The 16859-nt window shown below is 45.9% G+C and overlaps 2 protein-coding genes across 4 annotated transcripts; both read left to right on the forward strand.

Moving 5' to 3' along the window:
* Positions 1-1626: 1626 nt before the first annotated feature.
* On the forward strand, positions 1627-9120 carry ADAP2 (ArfGAP with dual PH domains 2). Of its 3 annotated transcripts, XM_068413192.1 has the most exons (10): positions 1627-1830; positions 3052-3182; positions 3358-3449; positions 3584-3669; positions 4022-4131; positions 4791-4937; positions 5657-5740; positions 6127-6189; positions 7462-7539; positions 8140-9120. In XM_068413192.1, the coding sequence occupies exons 1-10, from the start codon at positions 1737-1739 to the stop codon at positions 8356-8358; spliced, it is 1104 nt and encodes a 367-aa protein (XP_068269293.1). In that variant the 5' UTR covers positions 1627-1736; the 3' UTR covers positions 8359-9120. The 3 variants fall into 3 exon arrangements, with proteins under 3 accessions (XP_068269293.1, XP_068269294.1, XP_068269295.1); XM_068413193.1 differs by lacking the exon at positions 6127-6189; XM_068413194.1 differs by lacking the exon at positions 1627-1830 and having other exon boundaries at positions 3166-3217.
* Positions 9121-10666: 1546 nt separating this feature from the next.
* Positions 10667-16109, forward strand: RNF135 (ring finger protein 135). Its single transcript, XM_068413425.1, has 6 exons — positions 10667-11014; positions 11908-11994; positions 12541-12732; positions 13983-14142; positions 14405-14506; positions 15370-16109. Exons 1-6 carry the CDS (start codon positions 10667-10669, stop codon positions 15903-15905), a joined length of 1425 nt encoding a protein of 474 aa, XP_068269526.1. The 3' UTR covers positions 15906-16109.
* The last annotated feature ends 750 nt before the right edge of the window (positions 16110-16859 follow it).

The raw sequence follows: 16859 nt of genomic DNA on the forward strand, positions 1-16859 counted from the left end.
TGTCATTCCAATACTGCTTTCTAGAATGCAAATGAAGGTGACATTATTCTACAATCCCATGAGTAATACAGAAAAAAAGCAGTTAAGCCTTAGGCGTGTTCTTGCAAGTGTACAGTGTATTAATACTAATGCAGAGTAGCAGGAGGAGGGTGGAAGGATCCCTTTACGAGCAAGACTATCTCTGTCTTTGTAAAAGCCCTGAAACAGGGCTTGACAGCTGAGGGCTGGGAAGGATGTGTCCCGTGTGAGTTGCAGAAAGACACTGAAGCTCAGCCATCGAGTGTGACACTGTAAGAAAAATCATGGGGCTTCTGACCAATGCTGGGTTCTTTTGGTGGCGGGCTTATAAGGTGTATTGAATATAAAGAACCATTTTGCAAATGTCATACAGATTCTTTTTTTTATTTTACAGGATTTGTAAGGACACTACAAAAATTAAACTAGCAAAAGAGCTCCAATGTATAGCTTGCAAGAAAACTATCTCAGGAAAATTACATGCATGTTTACATTCTTGTATACAACAGTTCTTAAAGGGTAAGTGCTGAAAAGAGATTTTATGTATGTAGTTGAACAACTCTTCAGATCTTCTGCTGCTATTTCATGACCTCATAATATTTAAAAAAATATAAAAGGTACAATGCTATTTAGTGCCTAAAAAGATGGAAAAAATGTGTCAGTACTTTCAACTGTTAATAATCTTGAGTATAGTATTTAGTCATCTGCAAAATAAGTAACTACACAGTGGTTTTACAAGATTATACATAAACTTTACTAAAGAATTGCATTTATAGTGCATTACAGTAATGCAAGTTAACTATGAGGATTGTTTAACCTGAAAGTAGTAAGATGAAAAATATTTTAATACCTCTTGATCTTTAATTAACCTTTTTGAAAATCTTTCACTCAGCTGAAGTTTTTTTTCTTTTTGTCTTTTTCTTTCCTTAGATACACTGAATATTAAGTCACAGTGGTTTTGACATTGGCTTTATCTTGAAAGAGGAACATTTTCACTAGGCTTTGCAAATCCCAAAAGCTCTGTTTTCCCTGGGTTGACTTATGCCGGCAGGTGTTTTTCCTCGCAGCACTGTGATGTCACACAGCTCCTCCTCAGATACTCTGTGCAGCACTTGCAGGGGGGCAGAGCTCTGCTGCGGAGAGCGTAACTCGCCGGCACTGTGGGCCATCCCTGCTTTGATCCGTGTCTGGTGAACAGGTGCCCTTCTGTTCTGTAACAGGCTTTTGAAAATTAGGTTTTTAGAGACAAACCTGAGACGGAGTTGAGACAAACCTGTAGGTGCGGGGATGAGCTCTCCGCCGGGAAAGAGGGCCCTTAGTCATGAATTTTCAGAGCAGAAAGTCGTAGCTCGTTGGGGGAGGCCTGTCCTGGCTGGAGTCCGCGCGAGGAAAGGCGGCGGCTTCTCGCCGTGTGAGGAGCGGCGGCGCAGCGCTGCTCCGCTGCCCGACCGTTTGGGCTCGCCTCGCGCGTACCGGCGACAGGGACGGGCGCGCTCTCACCGCGCTGGCCCCGCCCGCCGCCGCCGCGGGCGTTGGCGCGGAGCCGCGGGGCCCGGACCGCCCCCCGGGGGAGCCGCCGCCAGGAGGCGGCCAGAGGGGCGGCCCGGCAGCGCCAGCCCGGGGCGCGGGAGGGGACGGGGCGCCCCGCGGCGCCGGGGCCGCGCTCCAGTTCCTCATTTCCCTCCCGCAGAGCTCCGCGCCGCGCCGAGCACCGCGCGGCGATGATGGAGCGCGACCGCAACAAGACGCTGCTGCTGGAGCTGCAGAGAGCCGCGGGCACCGGGAACGACCGCTGCGCCGACTGCGGGGAGCCAGGTAAGGGGGCTCCGCCCCAGCCCCGCTGCCCCCGGGCCCGCCCGGCGCGTTTGTGACAGGAAAGTGGGGGGAGTGAGGGGCCTGCCGGGCCCCTCGGGCTGTGCCGCCGTCCAGTCCGTCCATCCCCGGTCAGCCTCCCGGTGTGCCGGTCTCTGTTTTACTCGGTCCCTGGAAACGGCGCCCGGCGTCACCTTCCACTTCAGGTACCACAGAGGCAGGAGGCGGGAGCAGGTGGTTTCCCGGGGCGGGCGGTGCCCCGCGGTCCCGCTCTCGGAGGCGGCCCTTCAGGCGGGCCCCGCGGGGCTGCAGGCAGTCGGGACATGGCTCTCCTCAGCCCCGCAGGGCCAGGAGGGGCGGCGGGAGCCCCACGGGCCAGGAGAGGACAGCGTGGGAGAGGAAGTGGCCTCAGCACACCAGCAGCTTCCCTAGAGTTATTTGTAGACGGTGCAAAAGGCCAGAGAAGGAGAGTGTGGGGGGTGGTTTTCTGGCTCTGAGGGGAATGTCTCTGCACTAGGTTTGGCGCAGAGAAAGGCGCCAAAGAGCCTGCTGGAAAGCCCGCACCGAGCTGGCACCCTGCGCTCGTTTGAGGTGGGAGTCACCCCCACCGAAGCGAGCAGTCAGTCGGTAGCCCACAGCAGCTGGAAGAAGACGACAAGTAGCTTCTGTTTGATGCGATAAGGGAGAATTGGAGGGTGACACAGCGAAAGGGATGGTCCGTGGAAATGGTCTTGCCAGAGCACTCAGAACCGCCTCTAAGCATTGACCTGTTAAGGCTGCTTCGGGGGATGCAGCAGCAGGAGCTTGCGTGGGCAGGGGACCTGAGTCCTCGCTCTAGCTGATCGTACTCTGTTGTACTCTCAGTAGTGCTCACTGTCTGCAACATCCTTCCATTGTTAATTCAGCAACGGCAGCTTTCCACGCAGAATAATTAGCTTGGCTGCATCACCGCTTGGCTGCCTCACCACTTGGCTGCCTGTACAGTCACATTAATTTTTAAACAAATAGTCAGTGAAAGAACCTACAAATGCAGGGACCGCATTCTTCATTGGGGAAAGCAGGTGCTGTTCCTCTGAACACAGTGAAGTGACAGCCATAAACAATGGGGTGGCACTTGATGTATTATGTGTGAAGCTGGGGCTGTGCATCAAATGTGCTTTCTTGCTCTTGCCAGTGGCTGTGCCTTTTCCTGTGTATTAGTTCATTCTTTGTGTTTATATCTAGATCCAGAGTGGGCTTCTTACAAACTTGGAATATTCATTTGTTTGAATTGCTCTGGAATCCATCGCAATCTTCCTCAAATCAGCAGGGTCAAATCCCTTCGGCTTGACTTCTGGGAGAACAGTCTTATAGAGGTACAGAAGAAAAAGCAGTAATGCCAAATATAAATGTATGTAGAGATGCACTGAGAGTTATGGTGAGGGTGAGCAAAAAACACAGTGCTCCCTTTGGTACAAGTTTCATTTGATGTTTGTGACATGGTATTGATTTTGTAGTTGCACACTAACTGTAACTTCTTTTGTATTTCAGTTTATGAAGAAGCACGGGAATCTCTGTGCCAAAGCTAAATATGAGGCGAAAGTCCCTCCCTACTATTACATTCCCCAGTCCTGTGATTGCTTGTAAGTTGATGGTGTATTTATTGCTGCAGACCTTTACAGCTATTGAACTCCTGCTTCCCTCTACAGGTCTCGCTGGTTGGTTGGTGAAAACAGAGTAGAGGCAGATCAGCTTTATTCATGTTTTCCTCTTTCAGGGTTTTAAAAGAGCAATGGATTAGAGCTAAATATGAGCGTGAGGAATTTGTTGCCACCCGAGTCTGCCAAGATCCTTGTTCTGCAGGTAAAAGTTAGGATTGTCAGGGGAAAGGTGTTAGCCTTAAGGCCAACAGCACAGTGTTCTGTTTGCAACTTTGAAGATCTTTAATGTTGGTTTGTCATATTTGAACTGTTGGATGTGCAGGCCTTGCTTTGAGTCAAACTTTGAGAAGACGCTCCTAAGAAAAGGCACTTAGACAAGTGCAAGGGTGTGTTCAGATCTTACAGTTCTCTAGTTCTCCACTGATTTTTTTCATATGAGGTGAAAATTCTCAGATGGAGAAAAGACTTGAAACTCTGTGCCACATCACCATTTAGATAAACAAACCTGCTATTGTGCTGCCCTTCTCTGACACTTACCTTGGTCCGGTCTGCAGGTAGCCGTGAAGGATTCCTCTGGAAGCGTGGGCGGGAAAGCAGACAGTTCCAGAAGAGGCAATTTTTCCTGTCAGCAAGGGAAGGGGTGATGAAGTACTACACCAAAGAAGTGAGTTCCTCAGCCAGAGCTGACCGTAGGTAGCTGGTCAACATCCATCCCTAGACCCTGCTCTTCACTAGCAAAAAACAGCATAAGTAGCTTTGTCTCTAGTTTTCCACCCAGGCCAGGAGGAGCCCAGACATTTCCCCATTAACATATGTGGTGTCTTAGGCAATTGCTCTTTTGGATTTAGCCCTTTTCCTCATCACTTATCTTAACCCTGCAGCCTCCTTTTGCTAAGTGAACAAAGGAAATGGATACTGGCAGTTGAACAGCAAGATGAAGAACAGATCTGTTAGCAGCTGTTACCTCTTATATTACCAAAATATTCTTTCATCAACTGCTGCGGCATCATCCTCAACATGTCTCCCTTCCGTGGGAGAGTGTAACTAATTGTTCTTCAACTATGAGGCTGGAGATAGAACCCATCCCTTGCAATTCAGACACATCCCTCAAATAGTGACCCAGCATTTGTCAAGGAAGGGGAGTCATTCTTCGTGATTTTATGTAGCATGTAATTAAGGCTTAGATTTCAGGTATATCCAATATTCAGATATTTTAGGATGCCTGCTTTCTCTTCAGGAGGGATCTCGCTCTCATACAGCTTATCTGTCCTCCATTACCTTCCCTGAGAGCACTTTAATACAGTGATGGTTTTCATTTCACAGTCCAGAGGTCCAAAAGCGATTATCAGCATTGAGAATCTGAATGCAATGTTCCAGACAGAGAAAATCCAACATGCTCATGGGCTGCAGATCACATACAACACAGATGGTCAAACAAGGAACCTTTTTGTCTATCACGAAAGTGGAAAGGTAAATACCATGGAGATTTTGGAATGAGCAAGATGCTTAGATGTTGGATCTATATTTTGGAAGAGATATCCTGTTTCTGTAGGATCTGGTTTTATTTGAAGTCACTATGACATATAGAATATAAAGTTGCAGAATTTGACACTAATAACTGTAACATCTTGTTCCTGTTCTGTTGGGGCATATATTCAACTCCGCACCCTGAATAGTCTTAAGGCCTCAGTGGGGCACATATGTAAATCTCTGTAAGATAACTGCCTAACAGTTGTATACAATTCTGTGGTTATATTCTTTGAAGCCTTCTTGACATGGATAGACAGTATTGTTGTTCTGCATTATTTCCAAGTAAACAATGATAATTTTAAGAAGTATGTCTACAGGTTTTGTTAGATTCCTGTTTATTTCCTTGCCATAGTTCTCATGTCTTTCCAGGTACAAAGGTTTTTAAATAATCCATAACTGAATCAACTGAAAAAGCCTGTGTACCCAGACTTGGGTAACATGCTGAGAATGTTTGGGACTTCTGTGGAGGGGCATTTTTTAATTATTTTGGAGGCTCAACGTTTTTCAGGTGTCTGGGACGAGTCACTGACTCTCTCTGCCCCTTGGGGAGAAAGTACATCTTTGCAAAGAGGTCACAAGGAAGGAGAAAGGCTTTTTGGAGAGGCAGCACTCTTACTCCTTCTTGTTATTCTTATGTTTGTATTTGCTGTTTTCCCTAGGAGATTGTTGACTGGTTCAATGCCATTCGGGCAGCACGTTACCATTATCTCAGAACAACCTTCCCAACTGTCCCTGAGACTGAGGTGAGAACTGAACCGGGCTTGAAGCAGTTTATGCAAACATTGCATGGGAAAACATTTTCTCACTTCTGCCAGAGTCAGGTGCTCAAACAGCAGCATGTGGGTCTTGGAAATGGACAGAAGAGGCAGAAGGGAAGGCCACACTGGATAACATGCGAACACATAGTCAACATTTAAGGCTTAAAAGTCTCCCTGTGGTCCTTATAAAGTGTAATCTTTCAAAAACCTTATGTTCCTTCTTATTTCAGACTTACCTTTACTGAGCAGCCCAAAAAACCCCAAGCCCCAAAAGCCAGAATTGATGGTGATTGGCTTTGACAGAAACAGAACAGAAAAGCATATTTGAATGAGACAGACTTTTTTGTGTGTGTGTGTTTGTGTTCTCCTAGCTCATACCCAGGATCACAAGAAATTATGTCAAAGAAGGATATATGGAGAAAACAGGACCAAAAGTAAGTGCATACTTGGCAGTACACAAACAGGATTATTCCAGGTGGAGAATATTTGATAATTCTGTGATGTTTACTAGTAAATGATTTGTTGAGTGACTATATGCTTCCTGGGTTGATAAAAGATGTTCTATTCAAGCCTGTTGTGTGCTTTGGGATCGTGTTTTATTTTGTGTGGAAGTAAGACTGGGAAGAATAATCCTTCTTGAAGAGTGAGCAAGATGGATTAGCTGGCAGTGGACATGCAAAGTCCTGTTATGCAACACTAGATGGATTGCTGTATCTGCTAACTGCAGCTCCTGCTAGAATAGAACATCACATGCTGACTCCCCTACTTCCCTGTTTCTCTTAAACTCAGTAGCACATCAGTCACATCTGCTTATAGCAGCAAAATATGATTGAGCAAATTCTCCACAGTGAAGTCTATAGTTTCGGGTTTTTTGGGGGGAAGTATTTGGGCCACTACTCCTTGAAATAGGAGAGGGAGATTTCAGGCTCTGCTGAAGGAGGAGATAAAGATCTGAGTTCTTGTTTGAACATTGCCACTTCTTGCCTTGCTGTCCTCTTGAGTGAACCATGAGCCAAAGTCCCATTAAGAAGTTCAGTGGTGAAATGCTGATATTGAATATTCTGGGTGTTTGGTCCAGCTCAGTGCTAGTGTCTCTATACGTATTCCTGCAGGTACTTGCACAGAGAATATTCAGAGTTACAAGCATAAAAGTTTGCGTGTTTTTCTCCTGAGGCCTAAATTCTGCTGAAACTGAAGTTAGCCCTAGAAGAGGACTCTTCAGTTCAGCATGGAGCAATGAATAGCTCAGGGAATGGTCAGATGAGTGTAGTTGATGGAATTAGCACTTTTTAAGAAACCTACCATTTATCCCTACCATTGTGTATCCTGCAGTGCTAGGGACAACCCTCCAAACCAAAATGATGAAATTGATTGCACACTCTCCTCATTATATGGCCCAGGGATCATTCTCTGCAGTGCTTTCAAGTAATCAATTTTCTGCATCTTTCTTAATCCTGGTAATTCGACCAATGGTAGAACCAAACTTCCCTCTTACCCAAAGGATTGCCTTTGAATGCAGATCTCTAGTGTGAACCCAGGGAGAAGGGAGCTGAGGGCTGCACACAGCAGGGACTCGCCCGTTACCAGTTACGGGGATGAATGAACTCAAGCTCTGAGTCATTTAAGCAGTCCAGGGATCTGCCTTGAATACACCAAACTCCCCTTTGGGACTTGGTCTTTAAAGAACTTCTACTATCTCCTTACAGCAGAAGGAAGCCTTTAAGGTACGCTGGTTCTGCCTGGATTCTCAAGAAAGGAACCTGATGTACTTTAAAAATCCACTGGTAAGAGAAGTGTTCTTTGCTATTCCACAAGCCCCTTCATGAAGCTGGGTGAGGAGGAAGGGTCTGTTCTCATCCAGCTCTTCCAGTGACTGCGCAAGACTGAAGCAGGCTCGGTCTCAAAAGCTCATCTCCCTTGTCAATGGATCTCTTTGAAGCTGAGCTTTTTGGGAACTCTGGCCCTTACAGTGGCTGTGAGGAAGATTTAAGTCTCTTGAAAAGTAGCTGCTACTGCCTGTAGTGTTCATAGCCCACTCTCTCCCAGCCCTGTTGCCGTCGTGCCTGTAACGTTAGGCAAGATGAGCAATATGCCAGTAACAGAAGCTTGGCAGCCCCAATATCCTGCTTCGTACCACTGCTCTAGCCATGAGAATATCTTTGCTCCTTCTGAACACCCACCAACCAGCTCTAAAAGGGTGGGTCCCTATCTCCTTCTTCTGAGAATGCCCATTAGTGTAAAAAAAACTGTTGTGTTTCCTGCTGCCTGTCACCAAATTGGTGTCCCTTTCACGCATCCCCAGTTCCTGCTCCATGTCAAAGGATAGAGCGATGTCTGCTGGAGCTGCACTGGCTAATGGCTGCCTTCTGCTTCCTTCTTTCTAGGATGCATTTGCACAGGGCCAAGTTTTTATTGGAAGGCTGGATGAGGGATATGAAGTACGAGCTGGCTTGCCCCAGGGAGTCCGGGTGAAGAAGAGGAAACCAGCGATCACTGTGGTCACGCCAGTGAGAGAGTTTGTGTTTATATGTGAGAACGACAGGGAGCAGAGGGAGTGGATAGACGCCTTAAATGGAGTCATTGCCCAGCCTTTGACTGGTTAAGACTAACACTGAGTTCTGGTGAACTGCACTTCTTGGGCTCTGTTCAGCACTGCTCTGTGGCCTCTTTCAGTTGGCAAGGATGGTGCTCAAGGCCCTGCGGTGACTCTAGTACAAAGGGCTTCTTCCTTCAACAGGCACGGGAAGGACGGCAACAGAGAAATGAGTAAGAGGGAGTGCAGATATTCAGAAATTATCTGTGCCCCTGCAGAACCTTGCTTGAAGTGCCTTCTCGCTTCCTACCCTTCTCTGCCTTTGAGCAGAGGCAACCTTCCCAGCCTGATGTAGGGATGAATCATCCAGTGTTGTGTTATGGAAAAAAAAAAAACAAAGTAAATGGAGAAAGTCTGACCCCAGAAGTGCTGGCATGCATTTCCTTGAGGACTCCTGCAGGTGCTGGTATATCAGCTCCTCCTTTTCTTGCCTTTGGCTGATGTCAGAAGGACTCCTGTACAGCCTGAAGGATGTTCTTGACAATCCAGCCAGTGGCATATATCCTGCCAGTGAACGGGACAGTGACAGAGAGGCAAAGATATCATCACCCATCAGGAAGATGCAGAGTGTCCTGTTGGATAGATCTAAGATACCAATTCATGCTGGAGTCACTGGATGTCCTTCTCAGGGAGGAGCAGAGTCAGGCAGCGACACTCCACCTGGCTGCAGCTCCTGTCCAGATAGAGACATGGTTGTTTTCAACAGAGTGGGTTTAATGTCTTTTACAGTGTTACATTTCTGGCACAGTAAAAAATAAAAGTCAAGTTTGATTTGTGGAGGATACTGTAATGGAATCATTCTAATGACATGTACACCAAGCTCCTTGCTTTTAACAGTCTCTGCTGTTTGACTTTTTTATGAGTGACAAATCCAACTTCTGAAGACCAAAGTTTTCCAAAGCAACCCCACATAGTGCCCCAACAAACACATAATTAGTACTGGATGAACGTACGCTGATCTGTCGCACCTCCTAAAAAACAGCTGAAGCTTATTGAGCTTGATTAGTCTGAGCATTGAAAGGCAGAAACTAGTTTTAAGTCTTTTCTTCAGTGACTTGTTTGAAGACACTCAATGAATGAGGACCAGCACTGGAAGTGGAGGGTGAGAGCCTCCTCCTCATGTACCACTTACGTCCATTCTGTGCAGGAATTGGTGAAGATTTGCGTTGGCTGATACAGCACACTGAGTATTTTCTTGCCTCAGGACCAAGTCTGAGATTTGGTTGTACCAAGTAGCCAGTCATCCAGATATTTAATTCTTCTTTTCAGATAGCCTTAGTTTGCAAATGAAGAGGAAGTCTTGCAGACTAAGTTTCTGACGAGGCTTCCACCTTTTGCTGACGATTGCCAGTCAGTCTGAGATACCCGGAATAGTCCTCTTCTGCAGAAATGAGGAAGTGTCAATACTTGCAGGGATTAGTGAGATTAACTCTTTTTTTTTTTCTTCCCCACAATAGTGCAGAAGAATTGTTTGAGTTGGATCATCATTCTGCCTGTCTCAGCCAGCTCATCACCATCCAACTCTGAGCAATCTGCAGCAGTTTTGCTTGCTGATATGCTCCTGTGAACTTCCCTGTGTTGCCACTCTCTCTCCCCACACAACCTGATTCATTAGCTCACATGCTGGTTCAGCAAATCTTAATCTAATGCTGTAGCTCTTGAAATCAATAGCAAAGCACCTTCTGACTTGTACGAGGAACAATGTCACTCTTCGTTTGGTTTGACATGTTAATTGTTTTGCTGAGATGAGCTGAGTAACCCAGGATGACCCTAGAAGAGTTCAGTCTATCCAGCAGCCTAAACTTCACACAGATGAGGCTCTGCCAGTCCCACTGTGCTGTGTCGCTTGCTCTCGGGCATGGGTCAGTAGACCAGCCATGTCAGCAACTCTGGTATGACTTGTTACAAAACTGGGATATTCCCTGTGAAAATGAAATCATGCGGATAACAGCAACTTTTTTTGGAGAGTCAATAGAAGCCAAGGCCAGGTCAGGGAGAGCTCTGCATCACAGTTCATTTCTACGGTCAACCCAAGCCCTCGGAGCAAGTCGCCAGCAGAGGAAGAGCGGGGCCGGTGCTGGCTCTGTGGCGGGCGAGGGGCGCTCCCCGGCTGGGCTGCCCCAGGAGAGCGGGGGCCGCAGCGCTGGGGATGGCCCCGTCCCGGTAACGGAGCCCACGGCAGAGCAGAGCCGGCCAGCCCCGCGCCTCCGCCCGTCCCGGCGCTCCCCCGGCTCTCGGGCAGGCGGCCGGAGCCCCGCGGGAGGCGGCGCCCGGGAAACGAAACTCAGCAGGGGCTCCGCTCCGCCCCGGGCCGGGCCATGGCTGCTGCTGTCGACCTCGAGCGGCTCCTGGGCGCCGTGGACCTGACCTGCACTTGCTGCCTGCAGTACTTCAGGGACCCGGTGCGGCTCCCGGGCTGCACCCACAGCTTCTGCCGGCGCTGCATCACCGCGTACTGCGGGGGCAGGCGGCGCGCCGGCTGCCCGCTCTGCCGGGAGGGCTTCGAGCTGAGGGACCTGCGGCCCAACCGCGAGCTGGTCGCTTTGGTGAACTTAATCCCGCAGGAGGTAAAGGAGGAAGACTTGGAAACACCGGATGAACTGAAACCCTCCGGAGCTGTTGCCTGCAGCCACCGGAGCTCGGCGGGGCGGCGACCTGGGGAGAAGGTACGGCCGGCGGCAGGCCGGGCTCCTCCCCGGGACGGCCCGGGGCTCCCCCCTCGGCACCCACCCGGGACGGCTCGGGGCTCCCCCCCCGGCACCCACCCGGGACGGCCCGGGGCTCCTCCCCGCGGCACCCCCGGGACAACTCTAAATGCTTCACCAGGGTCGTGAACACGGGGACATGGCTAGGATTGAGTTAACTTAATCTTCCTTTTCGCTTCCCCCCCTTCCCAGATATTTTGCATTTCCCATGCTAATATTAGCATTGTCATAACAATATCGTGTGTGTGTTGAGCAGATGGGTTTAGCTAAAGCAGTGTTTGGGGTTCACTGGTGGTGTTGGATCCATTGAGGACTGCATAGCTGAACTGGAGGAACTAATAGCTGTACACATTCATGTATGACAGTAATAACTAACTGTTCTTTGTGCTGGGTGTTATTTATTGCACCAACATAGCACTGGAGACTCCTGAAAGGACACATAACATTATTATACAGTACTACTGCTCCACCCAGCTGAATGGCACGAAATGGGACTGGTTCATTATCTAGATCTCTGCTTAAAATAACTCCCAAACTTGGAGGAGATGAGAAAAATCTATTGACCTTCATTATTTTAGCACATATGTATCTGAAACGTCTTCTTCAGACTCTGCAGTCGAGCAAAGGGCTGAAGCTTACAATTATATCTGAACATGTAATTCATGACTGTTGCATGTTGACTTCATTGTGACTATTCCCACTCAGAATTAATTTTGTCTTCCAGACCCTTCCTCAACCAGTCCAATGCTTAGCTCATGTCAATGATGGAGGGATTTTTATTATCCTGCTGCTTAACCTAGTCACACTTTCTTTGAGGGTTATATAAATAAATGGTCCAATGTGTTACTTTAAAGGAGGAAGAGGTATGGGACATCTCCAAGCAACTAGAAATGGCTACAGAGACCATCCACCTCTTGAGGAAAGATCTCAGTAAAGCAAAGGTACACATTGCACATTCATTAACTACAGTTAGCTTCTGTTTCCACTGCCACCTGGAGACGTGATTGACTCCAGCATAGCCTTCCAGCCCAGAGCAGGAATCTGCCTTTTTGTTTCCTTCTGTTGCTGTCACAACTCTGTTTTTGTTGATGAGAATGAGCTATGGCACCAGCTGTACTAACTCCTGTCTTGTCTGGCACAAAAGTCACTGGAGTTGTGCACAGCTGACTTTTTCTGCATACCCCAGGAGTAGCCTGAATGTTTCTGGAACTCTTAGATACAAAATTCAAATGATAAAGAGGGAATATTGATCTAAGTTGTCAAGCAAAGACTGCTGGCCATAAAGTAGTCACGATCCTTAATATGCCCAAAATCTCATTGCAGGTAATGCAGGATAGTGTCAAATATGTTTTATTCCTTTGAATAAAGGTAGCTGTTTTCTGGTTTGCAGGGGTCAGTCAAAGAGCATGTTAGATGGGGCAGTAGATTCTCATATTCCACACATCGTTTCAAACAACACAATGAACTCTGTGATTTCTGTCTTTCAGGAATATGCATCTCAGATCAAAAGCCAGATAACTAAAGATTTCTGTTGCATGAAGGAATATGTTGAAAGACAGGAGAGAAACACACTGATGTTCATTGAACAAGAGCAAAAAGCAGCTCAACAGAAAATTGAAGAGACTATTCACCAGCTCTGTGATGAAGTGAACACGCTCACAGACATCAAAGCCCAAACAGTAAGTGATGAAATGAAGTGGCAGAATACGAGTAGAAACTCTTAAGCTAAATGTCTTGGGTAGCTGAACATGTACAGAGCACTTTCAGGTCCCCACTGCACTATTCTCACTAGAGACAATGACACCAATCCCCAGATGTTGCAGTTACCAGGGAAAGTTTGGAGTGAGAAACTCAGAAGGAAAAAGTATTAGAAAAGGCATCGTCTGGGGATGCAATTCAGAACTGGTTTTGTTCCAAGGATGCTGGTGAGCTGAAGGGGGGACTGCATTGCTTAAATTCAGTCCTGAGTCAAATCTTAAGATAAGATCCTTTATCATCTTTTTATTTTCCAGAATATGCATATACATATATGTATGCAAGTTAAAGTACTCACAAAGTTATTAAATACTTTATAACAACTTTCTTGGGAAAATATGTCAAGGGCTCTCAAAAGAGGCAGTTAAAGCACTTTAAATTCTGTGCCTGCTTTGATGTTGAAAACAATGGCCAATGGTGCAAATTAGCTAGCAGGAATTTGGAGTGGTATTCACTGGGTGTGATGGTGCCAGGAGGCAGAAGTGGACGTCCAGGGCTAAGGCATGGGGGCCTACGTTGGAATTCACCTCCTGTCACTAGGTATTTCTATCTGATCCAGAGTCCCGTTACAGGCAATGAAGAGAAATTGGTACTTCTAGAGCCTGAGTCATCTGGCCTACTTGAGACGCCTACCTGCAAATGAGATTAATCAAGCCTTCAAAATGCCTGTTTCTTTCCACAGACTACAAAGGCAGACTAAGAGAACAAGCTCAGATGTAGATTTCCACAATTTCTAAATTTAGGCAAATGAGGCTTACTCTTTTGTGGGTGTTTTATGCTAGATCTCATACTGATACATTTTTAAACTTTTGGTTTGGGTTCTAGAACAAGAAGAAAGTTTAAAAAGAGAAAGTTTGTGTATATATATGTATACTTAAGGAAATTGTAATATATATATATATAAGAAAAATTAGTCCCATTTTTAGTTTCCTTGGGGAAAATGAAGTATTTTATTTTTTATTAAGAATAAGCTATCCTTTCTTATTTTCTGTAAGATTTCAGGTTAGTTCTCTCAGATAACTATCCTATAAAGAAAGCTGTCGATACAAAGAATAAGGTTTTGGAGAGATCACTGCTGTTTTTCCACTCTGGCTTTGTAATATCATCTGATATGCTAGATGAAATAACTGCTATTGTTTACATGTTCCCCTTGATTCTTTTATGTCATTATTAGAGTAACTTACCTGAGAGACATAGGTACAGAGGCTCACCTTCAACAATGAATAAAATTACACTTGATGAGAAGCTTGATGTTGTCAAAAGTGCTGTAGAAGATCTTAAGAGAAAGTTGGAAATTTTACTTTTGGAGAAATATGCTCGGCAGTTCCCAGCAGGTGAGTTTTCCTTATTTTGAAATCTCTTTTTTAGAGGGAGTGGATTTAGCAGGGTCCTGCACGTGACTCCCCTCAGCTCAGTCCCTTGTGTGGTGGGGTTGGACTGCAGTAATTTGACCCCACAGTAAAGATTTGTATGAAAGAACCCTTCTTACAAACGAGTAGGTCTGTCACTTCGGGAAACAAAAACTTCGGAGAAAACAGGTGTGCACGTGTGTGATTACTATAAAGTGCCTTAACACTTTAATTTTTTTGTATTTAGTGCAACCTCCAGACTTAGATCAGGATACAAATGTCTGCTCATTATCTCCAGAGTCTGCAGCTAAAAATCCAGAACCAATGATGCCAAGCCAGTTCTCTCAGTGTAAGTATGCAAGCCAGCGTGACTCTTCAATAACAACAAATGACTATAAGACTGTGGATTTGCTGAAGTAAACTGTAGTGACAGACGTCAGCAGGAGATCTGGCTGTTTACCTGAAGCATAGAAACACAATTAAGTTACCATGAATTAATCAGTTACTACAGCATAATGCAACACTATACCTGACTGCATATGCAAGATAAAAAGGATAAGAAACCTGTTTCATGGAGGTATATAAGCTGTGTTGCAGCTTGTGCTGGCTGCAGAGTCTGAGCTGGTGTATGGGCAGTTACCGCACCTTACCGATCGTTACGGTGTTAAGCCATAATGACTCCATTTGTTGTCTGAATTCTGCATCATTTTTACAGAAATATTTTTACAGTCAACACACAGTACTACAGCTGTAGCTTAAAACACAAACCAAATCTTTTTGCTGATAAAATATGCAAGAACATGTCCCAGTGAACAGATGACTATGTAAGTTTTATTAAGGTAAGCATCCCATTTATTATTAGCAAAAGAGTAATTATTTTATAAGACTGTGGTTAGGAATAAGATCCATCCTGTAGGGTGCTGACTACCTTCACCTTCCCACTGGAGTGCATGAGTCTGTCATTCATGTTCACTCAGTTGTCCCTGTTAAATGTTTCAGTATACTCAGGATACAGTCATTAGTGTTTGGTTGAGGATTCTTGGTGATTTGCAGGATTGAACTTTGATTAAGGTTTATTGTGTGATCATTGGTTTTCATTTCTGTTCTTGAGTAGGGATGCACATCCACTGTTACTTAGGGTGCATGTAAATACTGAGGTGATCTGTCTTCTTGTTGCCTGCAGGTGAGAATATTTTCCTTTCTCTCTTCTAGGGGCAGATGATGTGACTTTTGATCTCACAAGAGTATATGAGCGCTTAGCAATCACAGCCCAGAACAGGAAAGTGATGGTTTCCAGCTACCCGACTGGTTATGAACCATCACCCAACAGATTCTGCATCAGCCAAGTGATGTGTTCCCAGAGCTTCTCTGCTGGCTGCCACTACTGGGAAGTAATTACCAAGGACAGTGATGGTTGGGCTGTTGGAGTTGCTCATGAAATGATTGGTAAAAGAGACAAATTAGGAAGAACAGAGCATTCCTGGTGTGTGGAATGGCTAGGTGCCAAAAAGCAGCTGTCAGCATGGCATAGAGATCAAGAAACATTTTTACACAAGGATAAACCATTGAAGGTTGGAGTTTTCCTGGAGCTACAAAAGAGGACTGTGTCATTTTACTCCATCACTGACAAAGAAATGCTTTTGCATACTTTTGAAATCAATACCTCAAATCCTCTTTACCCTGCTTTCTGGCTATATAGTCTAGAAAGAAATGGATCGTTAACTATAAGTCACACAAATAGCAGGTAAAGCCCGTTCAGAGAAGTGACAATTTTGGCTATGACTGCAGAGCTTCTAGACAAGCTTCAGCGTTTAGCACAGGAATTTCCCAAGGAGGGTACAGCTACCCAGGCTTTCCTGGAAATCAGCAACTGATACTGTCTGCTCTGCTTTTCTTCATGTTGTGCTTTGGTGTAGCCATACTTCATTAAAGCAATTCCAGTGTATGCTAAAGGTGGTAACCATCCCGGTGGGAGTGAGGTGGATTTCTTGAGCAGCTTTAAATAGCCCCAGGATATTCCAAGGAAGAAATGCACCAAGGAAGCTCTGAGGTTGGGGATAAGCCCTTCACACGGACCTCATTTTACTACATTGATCCAAAAATTGTCTGAGAACAGGTGATGCCATTTCATTCTGTCAAGTGGGCTTTCTTTAGAAAGATCTGATTGTGTAAGGAATGCTCAGAGGGCAAGAATGTTACTGATCTCATGCATTAAAATCTTTATCTTTAGAGTAGGTACTAACCTAAAGGAAATAGGCTTTGTATTTGAGGACCTGACACTTCAGGGAGGTCTCCCAGGAGAATATCCTGTCTCACTGGCACTGTATGTTATTCTAGGCTTGCCCAGGCCAAAGGGTTGTCAAACCTGGTGGTGGTGTGACCATAGGAATGGTTTTGGAAGCAGATGTTTTCAAATGTGTTTGTACCAGCTAATAAATCATGCAGCCACTTTATTGCTCTTTTAAAGAGCCAGCAAACAGGACTGTGTCGTGGAAAGGACCATCTTTTCTTGCCAGAGAGCCTGAGGAAACCAGAGGTTCTATGAGTTTCCTTGACAGCGTACAGGCAATGTTTCTGCCCTTGTTTGTCGCATCTTTCTGGCTTTATGGAGGTCCCTGTTGTCTGTGTGGGGTGAAGGGGCCAGAGCTGAGATCCTGCAAAACCTACTGACAGCTGAGTTTCTGAGAGGACCACTGCTTCAT

Source organism: Nyctibius grandis, chromosome 15 (assembly GCF_013368605.1).
Source record: "Nyctibius grandis isolate bNycGra1 chromosome 15, bNycGra1.pri, whole genome shotgun sequence".
Lineage (NCBI taxonomy): Eukaryota > Metazoa > Chordata > Aves > Nyctibiiformes > Nyctibiidae > Nyctibius > Nyctibius grandis.

Coding starts and splice junctions, on each gene's coding strand:
- ADAP2 (XM_068413192.1), top strand. CDS start 1,737: ATGATGGAGCGCGACCGCAACAAGACGCTGCTGCTGGAGCTGCAGAGA. Junction 3,670..4,021: donor CCAAGATCCTTGTTCTGCAG/GTAAAAGTTAGG, acceptor TCCGGTCTGCAG/GTAGCCGTGAAGGATTCCTC. Junction 6,190..7,461: donor TGGAGAAAACAGGACCAAAA/GTAAGTGCATAC, acceptor ATCTCCTTACAG/CAGAAGGAAGCCTTTAAGGT.
- RNF135 (XM_068413425.1), top strand. CDS start 10,667: ATGGCTGCTGCTGTCGACCTCGAGCGGCTCCTGGGCGCCGTGGACCTG. Junction 11,015..11,907: donor GGCGGCGACCTGGGGAGAAG/GTACGGCCGGCG, acceptor GTTACTTTAAAG/GAGGAAGAGGTATGGGACAT. Junction 11,995..12,540: donor AAGATCTCAGTAAAGCAAAG/GTACACATTGCA, acceptor TCTGTCTTTCAG/GAATATGCATCTCAGATCAA.